The 17,657-nt window shown below is 40.6% G+C and overlaps 1 protein-coding gene across 1 annotated transcript in view; it reads left to right on the top strand.

Moving 5' to 3' along the window:
* Positions 1 to 16,510, top strand: part of oxsr1b (oxidative stress responsive kinase 1b) — a 45,966-nt gene extending 29,456 nt beyond the window's left edge. The window contains exons 5-18 of the mRNA XM_066642396.1: positions 2,342 to 2,397; positions 3,858 to 3,967; positions 4,106 to 4,207; positions 4,366 to 4,499; positions 6,612 to 6,660; positions 7,503 to 7,568; positions 7,857 to 7,979; positions 10,781 to 10,816; positions 10,905 to 11,045; positions 11,309 to 11,367; positions 11,869 to 11,921; positions 12,185 to 12,253; positions 12,634 to 12,698; positions 13,021 to 16,510. Of these exons, the coding sequence (XP_066498493.1) occupies positions 2,342 to 2,397; positions 3,858 to 3,967; positions 4,106 to 4,207; positions 4,366 to 4,499; positions 6,612 to 6,660; positions 7,503 to 7,568; positions 7,857 to 7,979; positions 10,781 to 10,816; positions 10,905 to 11,045; positions 11,309 to 11,367; positions 11,869 to 11,921; positions 12,185 to 12,253; positions 12,634 to 12,698; positions 13,021 to 13,095 (1,138 nt within the window). The 3' untranslated portion in view covers positions 13,096 to 16,510. The remainder of the gene's footprint in view (positions 1 to 2,341; positions 2,398 to 3,857; positions 3,968 to 4,105; positions 4,208 to 4,365; positions 4,500 to 6,611; positions 6,661 to 7,502; positions 7,569 to 7,856; positions 7,980 to 10,780; positions 10,817 to 10,904; positions 11,046 to 11,308; positions 11,368 to 11,868; positions 11,922 to 12,184; positions 12,254 to 12,633; positions 12,699 to 13,020) is intronic.
* Positions 16,511 to 17,657: the final 1,147 nt, after the last annotated feature.

The following is a 17,657-nucleotide window of genomic DNA, read 5'->3' as shown; positions in this document are numbered from 1 at the left end:
TTGGACGGCTGACGTGGATAACGAATACCTAACGAGATTTTTAGTGTTGCTCTAGTGGCATCATGTAACTCTCACGTTTCTTTAACCAGGGTGTGATATCTAATGGTTTGGGGTGCAAAAGCGTTCTTTATTGACGTCCTTTTTACTGAAATGATTCTTAGACGTATTTCAAGTGCATATCTGAGTACGTCAAGCACATTTACATCCTTTTAAATTGTTGTTTTGATTAAAAACCAACAGAAATCTTGTTCAGGCTCGTCTTGGCTTGGCTCAGCATTTAAAATAAATTTTATAACCTTTATATGTTTTCATTTTAAAGAACTGTAGCTGAATTGTTATTTTAATATCCCTCCTGCTGTTATAGTTAGTTATAGTTGTTAAAAGCCCCTAATGCAACAGAAACGTGAGCCTGTGTTAAACAGAGTGTTGCCCCCGGCTGAAAGCAGAGCTGTGTCTAGTTAAAGCCTCAGTGTGGTGTTTTTGTTCTGTTTCAGTTATTATTATTATTTTTTGACCTCTGTCCATGTGGTTTTGGTTACGGTTCATCTGCCTGTGTTTCTGGGTGCGAGGGTGTTATTGTGTGTGAGACCAGGGCCCTCAGAGAAAGTGGCTGTGTGCGCTACGTACAGAAAAAGGAAGATTCCGGTTTGATGTCTCTGGAGAACAAAACCGGAGGCTGCTCATAGCGAGAGATTGTGTGTTTTATGACGTCTGGACGCCGCCTGTCCACTCTGAGGAGCTTGAGGAATCATTTCCTGTACTGCCCCCACTTGGACAGTATATGTGAATCTTAACACATTCCAGACAGTATCAGAAAGGGCAATGTATTCATGTATTCACTCTTTCATTGGAAGCCTGACCTTTGTTTAGCAATTAAGCCTCAATTCTACCGGCTTTGGACTGAAACCAAGCTAAATTAAATTCCGCTGACACCAGAAAGGAACTCGATTATGTAATGCCTGTTCATAATCAGTCGTGTTACTGTTTCCCAGGAGGATTTTTTTCTTTTAGCACGTTCGTTGTAGACATTCCTCACCTACATTTTCTTTGTATGATACAGTGCCCAATAAATGGACTTCTTCAGCTACTTCCCTCTCTACCTCTGCCTTCATACAGCTGTAGCGCTGGGTGTTGGTGATAGACGTATTAACTATTTATTTTTTTTACTATACTGACTTTAATGAATATTAAAAACTGACTTATATAATGAATATTAATGAATACAAGGCCTTGTCTGTGCACATCCAGATAATTTTAAAGTTTTTCTCAGAAATCTGAGCTGAAACACACTTTCTAACCTGATTGTGGTGGTGTTTTTCTCAGATTCAAAATCTTAAAACAAACAGCCCAAACAAAAGCCACCGCTCGCTGTTGGGGCCTCGTGTACATAGTCATCGCTTTATCGCGGTCTCGGAAACGTTGACTCTGTCTTGTTGTGTCTAGCTTCACTGGTTTTTCACTTCGTTTGAGCTAATGTTAAGAATCATTTTAAATGAAACACTGAAGTGTTGCCCCCTGCTGGTCTTTCACAGCCAGTAGTTGTGTAAAATTTAAGTGTTTAATAAGTAATTTTTTACTCTGACCCTGTTATTCACAGCTTGTTGTTCTTCTCTCAGTCGTCATCTATCGGGTGTTATACCTGAGCACCGATGCACAACAGAAAGCAAGAACGATAAGCAGAGGATTTTAAATAGATATAAACCCTTCAGTGTGGGAGTTAAGTGAACTGCTCCTGAGTTTCTGTGTCTGGAAGGTCATCAGACTGTCTAGACGTTCTCCTCCCTCTCTCCCCCCCCCCCCCCCCCAATCTTCCCTTTTCTCCAATCTGAGGTGACCTCTAGTGAAAGCCTTTGTCGTGAGACTGTCGCCATGACTACAGCAGGCAGGACTGTCCAGTTTGTGGCTTTGTCGGGGATATTTGGCCACACATACACCCCACACAACTGGCCTCATTTGAACTTACTCCTTGCCAGCAGGGCTTGTGCTCTTGATTTGCTCCCCTACAAACGGACAGATATGGTGTGAGGAAACAGCAGGGCAGAGGATTTAAAACTTCAGCTTAAAATAGGATGCACTGGCTGAACTCTTACTGTAGGGCACTTCTGATGCTTGCAGTGCAGTCTGATGTAAGTCTGCGCAAAACGTTATTGACACAGTTTTCTATTTCCCCCAGCTCTTCTAGAGATCACCCAAGACTTCTCCAGGTTAATGCTGGGGCTAACGATCTTAACGAGCAGTTTATATCAATAATCACCCAATCCCTTTCCACCTGTAACTATACATTTTGAGGCAACTCATTTTTTAAATGTTTTACTCATTATTGGGCTGTGTGTCTTGGCAGGGATCTAAAGGCTGGAAACATCCTGCTGGGGGAGGACGGCTCTGTTCAGATTGCAGGTAGGTCACACACTTCCCTACAGTGTGAGTGCACTCGTTTAGAAGTGAATTTCATGTCCCATATATTTCCCACAGAAGAAGCCATTTGAAAGAATGGATTCAGACTTCTATAACAAATAAAACCACTGAGATCAAACAAACAAAACAAGAAGAAATCAACGCAGGCGCATGGCTTTTCTTTAATAGTTTGTGTCATTTTAAAAATTAGCGCTGTGCCTGGGGAAAGGAGTAAAGACAAGTAAATCTACACTAATAATGCTTACCATTCAGCTGCTGTGGCAGGTGAGAAGAATGGTCTGCCACGGTGTTTGACTGAAGGGAGTGAACGGAGGGCTGCACATACTGCTGTGCCTTAGGGATATAAGGATGCACTCAGCTGCTGCTGGGTTCTCTATACGGCGTTTGCATAATATCTTTGTATCCTGTGTCATGTAAATATTCAGTGCTGACCACTGGTTGTGCTTTCTCTGCGTGAGTGGGACGGCACCTCCTTTACTCAGCACGACATAACCTCTGATCTATCACCGTTGGCTAGTTAGTGTTCTCCTCCAAGCGTGTTGAACCCCAGTAACAAAGTGGTTGTGTTTTTTCGCCTTTCCAGCTCCGTATCCAATTCCACACAAATATGATCTAGTTCAGTGAGCAGATATCAGAAGTGATATTAGCTATTGCTCTTTGTTCTTCTCTCTGGGAACTTAAGAAGGAACTGTGAGGCAGGTGTCGCCACCTTGTTCAACAAGTTTGAGCCGAACACAAGACGTAGACGTGTCATTGCCAAGCGTTTAGATGTTTATTTAATCGAAGGGATTTCCCATGGATCTGCAGAGACGTGTTTCAGTGTTTTACTCCCTTTAACTGGGCCCCTGACCTGGGAACATCTGAACGAGTCGGATCTAGATTTGTTTCCTTATTTTCCCCCACACTGAATCTGGCAGGTTTTAATTTTTTAGTCGCTGTAAAAGCATTTGTGTCTTTTAAAAAGTCAACTTTGTATTTTAAAAGGTCCTGAGGGTTTAAATACATTTGATGGAGGCAAGATGAAATTTCTATGAGGTGGAGACACAACCTTTGAAGATCAAAGTCATAGAAACCAGTGAGGAGTGTGTTCTAAAGACTCTTCTCTCCATAAATTCTAAAGTGTGTCAGTTGTAAATCCAATGGGGATTATTCATTCACTGTTGGCTCCTCAGAGAAAATCTCTGCTTGATTAAAGCTCACTTGAAACAGACCATTTTCCGTAAGCAACACACAGCTGAATTACCACTTCAGCCACGTTAGAGTGCGGTTTTTCCTGTTGATTATATTCGAAATATCATTTATTCATTTAAATATCAAGTAAATAATCTGTTTAATAAAAAAAATGGACTTAATTGATATATAACTGTAGCTTTTTATAGATTCCTTATGTTTTCTAAAAACTGAATTTAACCAAAACACCTTTTGGCCAAACAACTTTGCAGACTTTGGTGTAAGTGCCTTCTTATCCACCGGCGGTGACATCACCAGAAATAAAGTCCGCAAGACGTTTGTGGGAACACCGTGCTGGATGGCTCCAGAAGTCATGGAGCAGGTAAAGCCTCGTCGACTCGCACACACACACGTGGCAAACTTCTGTTCCTTCAAAAGGGGGACAGTGTTAGCACTTATTTATTCAAACTGAATTACTGTCACTGTTTATTAAATCTGTGCTGTTTTTGACTGTGTGCAGGTGAAGGGTTATGACTTTAAAGCAGATATTTGGAGTTTCGGGATCACAGCCATAGAGCTGGCCACAGGAGCCGCTCCCTATCACAAATACCCTCCTATGAAAGTGAGTAAGCATCAAGTTTACAGTAGCATTAAGTCTGGATTATCTCATAGAATGTTAACACTAACTCCTAAAAAGCGCTCGTGTGGACTTCTGTATTGGGTCGTGGGAGAAGGGCATGGTTTAGTGTCTTTTAACCGGCTGCTTTGTGGTGTTTGTAGGTGTTGATGCTGACCCTGCAGAACGATCCTCCCTCACTGGAGACGGGCATCACAGATAAAGAGACGGTGAAGAAATACGGAAAATCCTTCAGGAAGATGATCTCCCTGTGTTTGCAGAAGGATCCGGAGAAGAGGTGAACAAATATTTAAAAAATAAATAAATTAAAGTGGTTATGCCGCCATTTTATAGAAAGTGTAAGAAGTGTCTGGTTTTCCTTTTTCTACTTTAACTGTCAGAATTATTTAGTCAAAATGAGAGTCCTTTAATAAAGCAATAAACCATCGAGAGGTCGTGTTTACAATAAAATAAAACACGCAAATATTCATTTCATAAACTTCTTTATTCATAAACAAACATTCACAATAACGTATTCTTCAGCGACAGTGTAGTTCGTTAACGCCGTTTACTGTTGCTAAGCAACATGAGGGCGATGCATAGCCACTCCATTGAAAAAAATATGTTCTTGTATGTAGAGAATGGGCAACTATATAACAGCACATTGCATTGTGGGTAGTGTTCGCCATTTTACAGGACAAACTCCATAACAACATAAAACCCTGGACCGGATGAAGAGCAAGTGCTCCTAGTATTTTGCAAAGAAAGTAAAGAAAACCCAGTTTAAGCTTTTTACTCAGTGTAAGCAAAGGCTAGAGACAGACGAGAGTAATTAGAATTTATTTCAAAAAGGGCAACGTGGAAACGAGAAAAACAAACTGTGACCAACCCAGAGAAATACCCCTAAGCTCAGAAGGACTAAATCTTGAGGCATTAATAGAGAGAGCTTCGCATCCTTAGAGTCCTCAAACACTGTTTAACACAGCACCGCGCGGCCTCCACCTACTGCTACAAGAGCCGAGTGCCGCTGTGACCTGCTCCCAGCGCCCGGGGCTGTTCTCGCCTGTAGTCTAATAAAGCACATATTAAATTGGTCTCTCCACATTGTTTCTTTCAAAATTCTTATTTCCTCAAAATTATATGTGTTCATAAAAGTATTATTGTGTTTAAAACATAGTTTAGGTCTAATTATTTGTATGTGCTCTATAAGGTTTAATGCAAATGACATATATTCAAGCAAGACATGGATAGGATTTATAGGCGGTACTTGGGGGCTTTGATTTTACAATAAATGATACTTGGTCTAAAAAGTTACAGAACCACTGCCTTATAGGAATAAGCTGAAGAACACAACGGAGAGTAATATAGAAAAAAATAAAAATGATTAATGGACTTAATCCGTACGAACATAGAGTGGACAGATGATTTAAACGAGCTATCACAAGTTACGTTTCCGACTTGTGTTATTTCCAAGCTGGAAAACAGAAAAAAAATTCTCTCCATTTGTTATAGATTTTCCACTCAATTATTGCAGTTAATAACACAACAACCTTTCACCATTTCACCGAGTTTCACTGCGTTTTAGGCTGGATACCATACACAACACTGCAGTGTTTATGCATCCACTCTCTGCCTCTTGTCATGTTTCCCAAAATGCCTTGCGTTGCTCACTGCAGTTTACATCACGTTGAAATCCTCTATTCCTCTTTCTGGAGGGACTCTTACTCTAGAGCAGAAGCTGCAGGAAGTATAGGGCTAGCCTTGGGCTGTGTTTTTAGCCTTTAGCTCAAGAAGCTTATGGCTGAGTAGCATTAGCTTAACTGACCACCGTATTGTCTCCTGATTTCACACAGTTCTTGGATAATTGAATAAAACTGAGTACTTCAGTGTTCAATTCATAAATCACATGTGTGTCACTCTATATCAAAATGCACTTAAAAAGTTTTCATTTTTTTATACGCTGCAAGCTAGCTCACTACCAAGGTTTAAAACAGCAGTGCTTTAATAAGAATTTCAGATATTGTGAGGCGGTAATAGGTGTGTGTGTGTGTGTGTGTATCGTGTATTTTACAATGGCTTCGAACGTGGCTCAGCCAATTAGATTTTAGGACCAGAACTATTTGTTTTATAAATCAAATTATTCCCTTAAGTTACCGTTCATAACATCAGACAAAAAAACAAAGAAAACTGAATACATGTTTCTAAAAATGTAGTATGAACATGGACTTAAGTGACTCCAGCAACTAAAAGTGTTCAATATAATCATTACGTAACAATAACTCTGATACTTAGTTATAAAACATGGTCTTCCTCATGTGGCTGTTCATTATAAAACACATGTACACCATTCTGCTTCTGTTTGTCACTATAAACTTACTGTAGTATTGTGTTCTCTCTCTGCTCTGTCCAGGCCAACATCATTAGAGCTCTTAAAACACAAATTCTTTCAGAAAGCAAAGGTAAGAAACTTTAGTTTATTTCTGTTTTGGACTGGTGTATGAGTGTTTTCTTTAATTTATGTGAATCAGAGTTGAGGTCAGTCCAGCATTCCAGTCATAACTGGACGAGCACTGGACTTCAGAACAAAGGCAGGGATAAGCACCTCAGAGTCCCTTCCAACTGGAGTGCCTTTTCAGCAGTTTTACAAAAGCCTGCTCTTATGCTCGTCCAGTGGCCAGAATGTCTCCCTACAATCTGAGTACCAGTGGAGGCCAGAAGGGGGAGCATATGAGTTAAATATGATGTCTCAGTCAATGGCTGATGATGAGAAAATAAGATCATGTCCTTATGTCTTAAACAGGAGTGCTTTGGTGGTAACTTTTCATTTCAGAAACACAGCTGTGTTTTCAGTGCTTGTTGGCATAGCAACGAAATATTAATACTTAATACAATACTGTGATGTTCTACAATATAATGTACAATATCTCATGCAATATTTCCATGTACAGTAGTCATGTTCATTAGCTGTAGATATTCTTCATATTTTATATTTCGTTATGTATGTTTGCAGTAATTGTTAATTTATTTTTAATTACTAAGTTCTGTCCCTTTACTGCTGTAACACTTTGAATTTCCCCGCTCTGGGAATAAAGGATTATCTTATCTAAAGTGGCCAGTGGACAGATACAAAACTAGTGCTTTACACTCTGCAATCCCTCAACTGAGGGCTAATAACAAAGGCAAAGCAGTTATTGTAGTTAATCTTCAGAATGTAATATTGATTAAATTAGCATGTTTACATACTGACGATACCTTTCCTTCACTGCTATCTTTCTTCCTTTTCCTCTTCCCTTCCTTTTAGAATAATGAGTTTCTACAAGAGAAGCTGCTACAGAAAGCGCCTACAATATCAGAAAGGTCGAAAAAGGTACATTTAAAGTCGTACATTTAATCACAGGCTTATCAGAACTTTGTCTAGGTTTGACAATGCAAACTGGCACTTTTTTAAATGGTTGATATAAAAGTTTGGTGCAACAGCTTGGAATCAATGCTATTTTATCAATTTCCAATGAATTAATTTAAGCTTAAACTCCTTCTCTTATCAGTTATCCCAGTCAGAACGTCTGGCTTGTGTGGTTGTGGTATACATGTGATGTTTCTATTGTTTTGTAGATAAATGCTTATTTCGTTCTACTTGATTAACGCGTGTTTGCAGGTGAGGCGAGTTCCTGGGTCTAGCGGCCGGTTGCATAAAACAGAAGATGGAGAATGGGAGTGGAGCGACGATGAGCTGGACGAAGAGAGTGAGGAAGGCAAAGCTGCTGTTGCTGCTTTACGGGTAAGAGATGCACAGAGTCATATGTCTATAGTTATGTAGGGTATGAAAGTGTGTAGACACCTCTTGTAAATGGTGTGTTTAGCTGTTTCATACGTAGTGCTCTCGCTAAAGACCTGGGATGGGGAATTACAGATTTTGATTTTAAAAGTTGTTTTTAGTGTAGAAATGTTTACTGAAGAGTTGTGGACTTAACCCTCTGTTTCTCACCCTGTCAATGGACAGTAAAATGGATTTAACAAGGCACTGTCATAAAAACAGCATCTTTTTTTGAAAGCTCCGTCTCGTAAGAGCATAAAGACATAAGGGGAACATTGACTCATCGGAGCCTGTAATCTTGTGTCTGTGATGTCTTTGTCTGTTTCTAAACTCTTTTCTGTGATCTCCCCTAATGTTTAGCACCCTTACTGTTCATTAACACGAATGGAAAGACTTTGTGATAGTATTCCTTCACGTAGCTCTTTATTTAGATCCAATCCAGGAGTTTGTGGATATGTCTGTATCTTGTGATGTGTGTTTTGTGTTCAACACTAAAGGAGCAGCCGCCCAAGTCGGTTAGCGCACCTCGGCGACAAGTGCGCTTCTCTCAGCCCTTGGAAGTGCCCCCAGCCAGGGTTGTCCTTTTCTCCGTCACATACAGATGGCTCCCCTAACAAAGGAAACGCTCTCTTTACGATAAACGACTGCTGTCTGACAAACAAAGTGGATTGGACACCTGTTGCTTTTTCAGTATTTCTTCTGAAAGGATGGGTATCAGTAGATAGATTTAGTTTGGGTTAGAAACACAGCACCTGTCCAAGGCCAGAAAGAAACTGACGCGGGTGAAATTTCTTTTTTGGTGCTGATTAAGAGGGTTATTTCAGACTATATATTAACTGTAATTATACGGCATATTGTAAAATATGATGGAATATGCCCTATATACTTCTGTAAGGAATTACTACATTAGTGTTCTCATCACATGGATATGATATTGAAATCAAATAAATCACTGCACTCTTTCTGGCAGCTCTCAAACCCATGACAGTTTACAGCAGTTTAGTTTCTAAAAATAGACTATATATTAAAATTCAGACTTTCTCACAAGCTTGTTTTCTAGCAACAGGAACCCATCTGAGAAGTTCCTCCAGAGGAAAACAGAATATTAAACAAAAACAACCCAGAACAGTGTATATTTTTGGGATGTGCCTTTCCTGGAAGCCATCTGTATTGCTCTCTTTTGATAACTCATACACATTTATTAAATGAGTGTTACCCATTTTAACCAACCAGCTACAAATCATTAACTGCTGAATAATAGGTGCTCAGGGCGAAGCATTAACACTCTTGGGACTGGGTGCACACTTCTGTTGACACTGTGTTTATATTTTCGTATTAGAATATTGTCACTTATTTATTATTATAGTTCTTTATTTGTAAAAGCAGTAGATTGCTAATGAGTCACCTGTACCACAGCTTTTAAATAGGGCTTTAATTGGAGGGTATTGTAGGTGTATATCTGTAACTGTCTGTTTAGAGTACAGAGTTAATTAACTTTAAATGAGCAACATGGCCGCTCAATGGATGGGGACTGCGAATAATCGTGTCCACAGGGCGTATACAATAAATTAAACATTTATAACCAAACCATGTGAATCCAAGTGGAAACTATGATTTAAGGATGTCTTACGAGTTACGTGACTGGACACAGACCCATCGGTTCTTTTAATAACGTTAGTGTTCAGATCCCTGCCATAAATCGAGCAGTCAACAGAGTTTTATATGCTTTAGATCGACAGGTCTGATAGTGTTCAAGGCTGAGGAAAAAAGTCTGTTATCAAAGCTCTGTATGAGTGTGTTTTCTAAGCTTAACTTTGGAGGACAGTGGAGTTTGGGAGAGAAATATGGACTGAATTATTTAGGTTTCAGGTACATGGGGATATAGGTGTTATCCAGAGAATGGGCCTCTTATAAAACCCTGTGATTTATGCCTCAAATTGATGTTAGTTAATGAGGCATTCTTTGCTCAGAACCAGCTCAATTCTTCAAAACTATTTCCAAAACCCAGGTGGGCTTACTGCACTGATTAGTCCCAGAACCCCACTGAGTCCACAGTGCACTGACCTGAACTGTGACTGACTAATCAGAGCCGATGGCCAATAATTGCAATCCCTGTATTGCAGGTTATTGTGATTGTATTTGTTAACCCCGCAGTGCTTCTCCTGTGAGCGGTGTTTGTACTGTTTTTAGTTTTCTGTTAAAATAATCAACAGTTCCCAGTCCGTTTGCCATTCATATGTATGAACACGTACATATGGCAGAGCTTTATCGTCTAACACTGCCCCCCTCCTGCTGTACTGAAAAGCTGCAGATTAAAGGCATACTCCAGCAATTTTTATCATCTGTATCTCTCCTATCTGCAGCATACGGTCATTCACAGCCAATGTGTTCAGTTACGTTTACAGCCTCCAAAGCCACCTACATCTGAATTATGTGACGGATGTTAGGAATCTTGCCCAAGGACGTTTATTGATATAGCCTGTTCCTGCCTGAGCTTGGAGCTGAGTACTAGTCTATTTTTCTTTCTATTACATAAGTGTGGTTTGAGAATATTTCCTCTCCTTGAAAATGAGAAGATGTGAAATTGTGTGCCGTAGTTGGGCTCCAGTCATGTACCTATTCGTCACTGTTGATCTTATGCTGAAAGTAAGACAGATAGAGACCGCATATAAAATCCCTGGAGTATTCCTTTTAAATCAATGATTGTAATATATTCATAAAATCACTTTGAATCCTAACCTTAGACACTCTCTGTTTACTTGCAGTCACCACGAGTAAAGGAGGGCTCCCAGAACTCGGAGGTGAGTGTAAAACTTTAACTTGCCCTCGCTGTATCTATTTATACAAAGAAAGCACGTGGTAAGTTATTCCATTATGGATATTTTCCAGGTTTTCCAGCCAACAGAGCCTTTCAGCAGTCACCTCCAGCCTGGCAGCCCTGCTCAGACAGAAGTTCCTCAGCCTGTCGGTCAGCCTCAGCAGCCCACTGCACCTGCACAAGCCCTGCCTGTCCCCCCCAACCCAGCGCAAGTAAGACAGGTTTTACATCAGGAGAGCTCATAGAAATACACGTGTATCAGCTTGAGTTTTGCTTGCGTAAATATACAACGTGTAACTTGTGGTTACTACATGATTTTATCGATAACTGAATACAAATTTCTGTTTATATGAGCTCTACCGTTGCAGCCCGTCTTCAGCCGTGAAGATCTCATGGCCTCCCTATGCTTTGACAGTTTAGCTGAGAACTCGGTTAAAATGTACCCCCTCAAAGCGTGTTGTCCTTTCACCCTCAGGCCCCAGGCCCTCCGACTGATGCCTCTAAATCACCCATCAGCCTGGTTTTAAGGTTGAGGTATGTGCTGCGGTTCTCTTGGGCTTTGGGGTTCCTTGTAATCACTCTGCTGCTCTACACTCAGCTGTGGAGTAGTAATAAGTTACATGTTCAGTGTTGTCTTTTAGGATGTTGATGTTCTGTCTGCTGTCAATCATTAAACATGATTAAACATGAAATATGCACTAGTAGACATTTCTAAACTATGCTTTCTCTTACTAAGGACAGTGTGTTTACTATTCGCTCACGTGTAAGTGTGTCGTAGTCAGATTTGAGAATTACCTGCAGCTGTTTCGCTAAAAGGGTTTTGCTGGTATCAGTGATGAAACAGTCATATTGCTAAGACCCTAATTATGAGTTATAATAAAAAACACTGAGCTCATACATGGGTGTAAGTGCTGTTTAGTCCTATATTGATGAGTGCTAAGTGTGCACAGTACTCTTGCTAGCTATTGGTGTGTTTAAATACTTAATAATTTTGTGTAATAATAATTTCCCAATCTCACTTTTTTTTTCCTCCAGGAATTTAAAGAAGGAACTGAACGACATACGATTTGAGTTCATGCCCGGCAGAGGTAAGATGAGATATTTAAATTATGGATACACTGATGTTTTTGCTCATGCTGATACATGTAGAACATGGGGTGTAACATTTATATCTACAGACTTACAAGTGCAGTTAAAAGAAAAGTGTGTGTGTGTGTGTGGGGAGCCCACTCTGAGTGCAATAAATATAGCATTGAATATTAAATTGAAATAGTCAACTAGTCAGCAGCTGAGCTTCTTTCTTCTCTCCCTCTCCCCCCTCTCTCTCGCCCCTTTCTTCCCCCCTCTGTAGACACTGCAGACGGAGTGTCCCAGGAGTTGGTGTCGGCAGGGTTGGTAGACGGAAGGGATTTAGTTATAGGTATGTACATGTGTACAGTAAAATCTGTTTAACACATCATCAATCAATAGAAATGCACCATCAATTCTTGGAATAAAATCTGTTTATATTCACTTCTACTGGACTTTCAGGAGTTTTATTGCTTCTCTTGTAATGTTACTATTTTTGGAGATGTTTTTCTTTCTTGTTGCGGTTCAATTAAAGCATTTTTGTGCTTATAAAAAACAGACAGCACTGTACCTCACTGGAAAAGTAGAAATTAGCGCATTTAATATATATTATATTATAAATGTATGTGTTACCTTTTATAGAAGAAATATGTTGTGTTTAATTTTCAAAGCTCAAATTCAGTGTTATTTTTAATCCAATCCTCTCTATAATTCCTCTTTTTGTTTTTCTAGTCGCTGCTAATTTGCAGAAGATAGTTGATGAGCCTCAAACCAATAAGAACGTCACTTTTAAGCTGGTGAGTACAGACCCTGGTGTTGATACAGGGAGCACAAACAGTATTTGGATTTTCCTTGTGTTAGGAAACAATGTCAAACCGAGCTGTATTTATTTAAATATTTTCTTTGTGGCCAAACCGCTCAGTTTATTGGCCTCTAAAATATGTCTTTCTACGCTTCATGGTTCCATCAGAAACAGCCCCAGACTTTGGTTAAACATTGTATGATGCACAGCCTGAATAACTTTCACTTTGAAATGTACCAGTGTCGTTCTGATCATTTTTGGTGCTGCGGTTTAAAGCCTGTTCTGCTGTAACGACATGGACTCCACTGTGTTCTCAGGCGTCCGGCGTGGAGGGCTCGGAGATTCCAGACGACGTCAAACTGATGGGGTTCGCTCAGCTCAGCATCAGTTAAAGATTACCTCCGTGTGGGGACCATGACTTGCCTAAAAAATGTGAAAAAAAAATACAAATGAAACAACACAAAAAACAAAAAAACAAAACAAAACAAAAAAACACCAACAGAACGACATATTCATACTTTACCCTTATTTTGTTTCAAAATCCCATCAGATACCACTGCTGCCAAAGAAACAGTAGCATTGCGCAGGCCCCATAGGATTTAATACATCACCCAGCTGCGGAAGGCAGTGGGGATCGTAATCCGTAGGAATCTCTCGAATAAAGTTTACAATGTATATGTAGAAGGATGCAATTTTTCAACACCAACCAGGTATAAACTTTTTTTTTTTTTCTTTTTTCGTTTACTTATCTCTTCGTTTGTAACATGTCCTACGTTTGCACAATCTGAACTAACACCCTAAAGTTGTGATCATTGTAACAATGCCTTATATTTGATAGAGCTACTGAATGCATGTCCAAGGTGAGGGATGACAGACCCCTTATGAATTGTAGAATTTATTAGAGAAGTGAGCGATTGTGGTTTCAATTAGTTACGACTTAACATTTTACTTTTTACTTGTAGTTCTTTTTCTTTTTTACTATTTTTTTTTTTGTTCTTTAGTCTGGAGAGAAGAGACTAGAAGATTTGCAGAAGAGTGCCCTTTTCACTCCCCACCCCCCAACCCCGAGCATGACAAACGTATTAGCCTTATCTCAGACAAAAAAAAATACATCTGCATCTACTTTGGGGAAGCACTCGTGACACTCTGGTGTTCCTAAGGCTCCCACTGTAGGTGTTTTCTTTGCTTTCTCAGCTGCTGTACAGAAACCCCTCGTCCTTGTGATGCACTGGTTAGTTTTACCACACTGCAGATGCATCGTGTTCTATTAGCAGCCACCTGTATGTGACCCGAGCTCTTCTGAACACGGATGCTTTGTGTCACAGAGTACTTCCACAAAATCCTGCCAAAAAATAAAAGGAAAAAAAGAAAATGCCTTGGTTTTAAGTATTCAGCCCCAGATTTTTAGGTTTGCAGGTTTTAGCTCAGTTCTTGTGTACAGTCTTGTGTGGAAATGTTGCAAATAAACACAACTCTAAAACAAATTCTCAAGCACTTCTACACCACCTCCGTGTCTCACGAGAGAAAAGCAAACCAAACCTTGTACTTCTCCATGGAATTAAGTTATTGGTTAATATTAAGACCAATGTTATTCTTGTTGGGTGTCTGTCTGGTGTTGGCTTTTGTCTGTTTTTTGGAGTCTGTTTCTCATTGGCTGATGTTGCTGAACCAGTACTTGATTGAATCTTCTCTTGTCTGTAAATAACGTGATTTTTGGTTTGATTTTTTTTTTTTTATGGGTTGTTTCACTCATTGCCTTTTTGTCCGGTGGTGGGGCGTGACACTGGCGGCCAAAGGACACCACGTTTGGGCTCTTTCGTTTCGCTCTGCCCTCGTCCGAGCAGGTGTGGCTGTTTCCTTTCCTTTCAGTGTGGAGGACGTCTGTCTAATATTTTCAGCTCAAGTGCGTTTGCTCTTTGTTCACTAGCGCCACCTGCTGTAGCAGTATCACAGTCCCAGCTTTCATTGGAACATAGCGAGCGGTACATTCACAGGCCTACGCAATATAAATGAAATATCACATTGTGGTGCAGTCATTAAAGCTCTGGTTCCGTTACCTGTGACCAGTCGCGCAGTACGGAGAGCTCATGTTGTTATCGTGGTGGCTGATTGGTCAGTGAAAGACACATTAACATCTCTAAACAAAGATCGCTAAGGTTTGGTTGAATGCATTTTTTGGGGCTAATTTGCATGTGGTTGCTGTGTAGTAACGTCAGTGTAGTGATGATAATTGCGCACCAGGGGAGCTAGCACGTCTAAACACTTCACATGCCGTTTATGAGCTTTATAAGATTATATTGGTCATCTACAGTCAACACACACCAGTTTCTTTCCTCTGGTGAAACTCAAACTACTCTCTAAATGAACAGAATAACGAACTAAACGTTTCTCTCTGGAAAATCATGGCAAGAATTTGAAAGATACATTGTGATTGGTTTTGATTATTAATAAAGATAACAGCTCCCATCCTTGGTGTCGGATTAAGGGGATGGTATCCGTAGTTTTCCACACCGGCAGCAGGCCGAGCTCTGTTCTGTTCTGTTCTGGATTAGAGGGTTAAATCAGAGGCTGGTGACTGTCTAGTTTCTAGCAACTTTAGAATGTCAGACATTTTGAGCAGAAAAACATTTTTCTGTGGGTTTTTGATGGCTCCAGTGTCAGTTCACTAACTCACAAATACCATTCACATAGAATCACTTCAAACACTCCAGTCGCGAGATATTCACGATTGATTGATTGATTGATTAATGTAATGAAATGTAATATGAAACATACGTGATTAACAAACCCTTGTATTCTGATGTAAAATCCTATTGAGGAATAAGTATTTACAAATATATTTTATAGCTTGTCAGTCACCGTGCTTTAGTGGATCTGGCTGGAGTACGTTTGTGAGCATTGATGATTACCTTTTTTGATTTTTGAATGAAATTTCCAATAAACGAGACCCCACTGATGAACAGAAATAAAGGACCCCGTTTTGCTGTAACCCCTAATTTTTTTTTTTTTTCTTTCCCCCTCCTTTTTTATTTGCTGAACTCTGTAATACGAGGCTGTAGAACTTGGACAGACTACCTTCACACTCAGATTATTATAGGCAATAACACAACTGTAATATATTTATTTTTATTTTTCCATTTTTAGGTTTTTATTTTCACTTCACTCATTCTTGCTCTTGTTGGTTTTGAACTTCGAAGCATGTTTCTCTGATTATTTTAAATCAATAAAGAATGAACATATCAGCTCTTCATCGCTTAATTCCAGATGTGAGGAACGAGTGAACGACTGGAATGAAAGAATGTATGTGGAGAATGAGCCAGTTTTGTAAGATGAGTGATTTTAAAAGCAAAAATGATAAGTCCCTCTCCAGCCATTGGTTTAACTCCTAAAAACGCCCCTCACTTCATTGTCACTGATGTAGAGGTTGTTTCCAAGAAAGAAAAGAAATCCCTTTACGCTGTAACAGTGCCTTAAATGTCTCCACACAGCCCTCTGCCAGGATTCGTTGCTTAATTTTGATGTAAGAAACACTGTCTTCTATCAAATAAACCCCAGATGCACGCACTAACCAGGGGTGCACCGATCTGCCGCTTTCACCCCCGATACCTTTATGTAAACTTAACGTATCGGTCGATACCTCGTACTGATCCGATACTACTGCTGAACTATTAAACCAAATAAATCACTGTTTGTGAGTCTTAAGGATCGATTTAAACTTTACCAACAAAAATATCCACAAAATATAACAAACTAACACAGATATCGATGAATTGAAATGATATTTATTTGTCTCTAAAGTGAACAGGACCTTGGCACAGCATTGAAATTCAAAACAAAAAAGGCAAAGAAACATTCATTCATTCATGATCTGTAACCCTCTGAATCCAGTTCAGGGTCGCGGTGGGTCCAGAGCCTACCTGGAATCATTGGGCGCAAGGCGGGAATACACCCTGGAGGGGGCGCCAGTCCTTCACAGGGCAACTCAGACACACACACACACATTCACTCACACACTCACACCCACGGACACTTTTGAGTCGCCAATCCACCTACCAACGTGTGTTTTTGGACTGTGGGAGGAAACCGGAGCACCCGGAGGAAACCCACGCAGACACAGGGAGAACACACCACACTCCTCACAGACAGTCACCCGGAGGAAACCCACGCAGACACAGGGAGAACACATCACACTCCTCACAGACAGTCACCCGGAGGAAACCCACGCAGACACAGGGAGAACACACCACACTCCTCACAGACAGTCACCCGGAGGAAACCCACGCAGACACAGGGAGAACACACCACACACCTCACAGACAGTCACCCGGAGGAAACCCACGCAAACTCAGGGAGAACACACCACACTCCTCACAGACAGTCACCCAGAGGAAACCCACACAAACACAGAGAGAACACACCACACTCCTCACAGACAGTCACCTGGAGGAAACCCACGCGGACCCAGGGAGAACACCCCACACTCCTCACAGACAGTCACCCGGAGGAAACCCACGCGGACCCAGGGAGAACACACCACACTCCTCACAGACAGTCACCCGGAGGAAACCCACGCGGACACAGGGAGAACACACCACACTCCTCACAGACAGTCACCCGGAGGAAACCCACGCGGACACAGGGAGAACACACCAATTCCTACGATGTAAACAAAATAGTTGAAACACTTTAATGGTTAACTACAATACATTTGCACAAATGGGAGCAGCTTCCACACAGAAGGCTTTACACTCGCTGCTCGAACATTGCTGTGTGGATTTGATGGCAGCCACAAAGTACTACGCCTGGGTGTTGATCTTGATGGTGGTGATAATCTCATGTGCAGCTGCTCCAGAATCTCCTGTTCCTTCAGGCAGTAATGAATCAGTATTAAACATGTGTTTATAAGGTTGAGGTTTATGGCGCCCTTTAGGTACGGAATGAATATAAGGGCAAA

The sequence above is a fragment of the Hoplias malabaricus genome, chromosome 1, assembly GCF_029633855.1.
Source record: "Hoplias malabaricus isolate fHopMal1 chromosome 1, fHopMal1.hap1, whole genome shotgun sequence".
Classification (NCBI taxonomy): Eukaryota; Metazoa; Chordata; class Actinopteri; order Characiformes; family Erythrinidae; genus Hoplias; species Hoplias malabaricus.
Note: the sequence above shows the minus strand (reverse complement) of the source record. Positions and strands in the feature narration are given on the sequence as shown.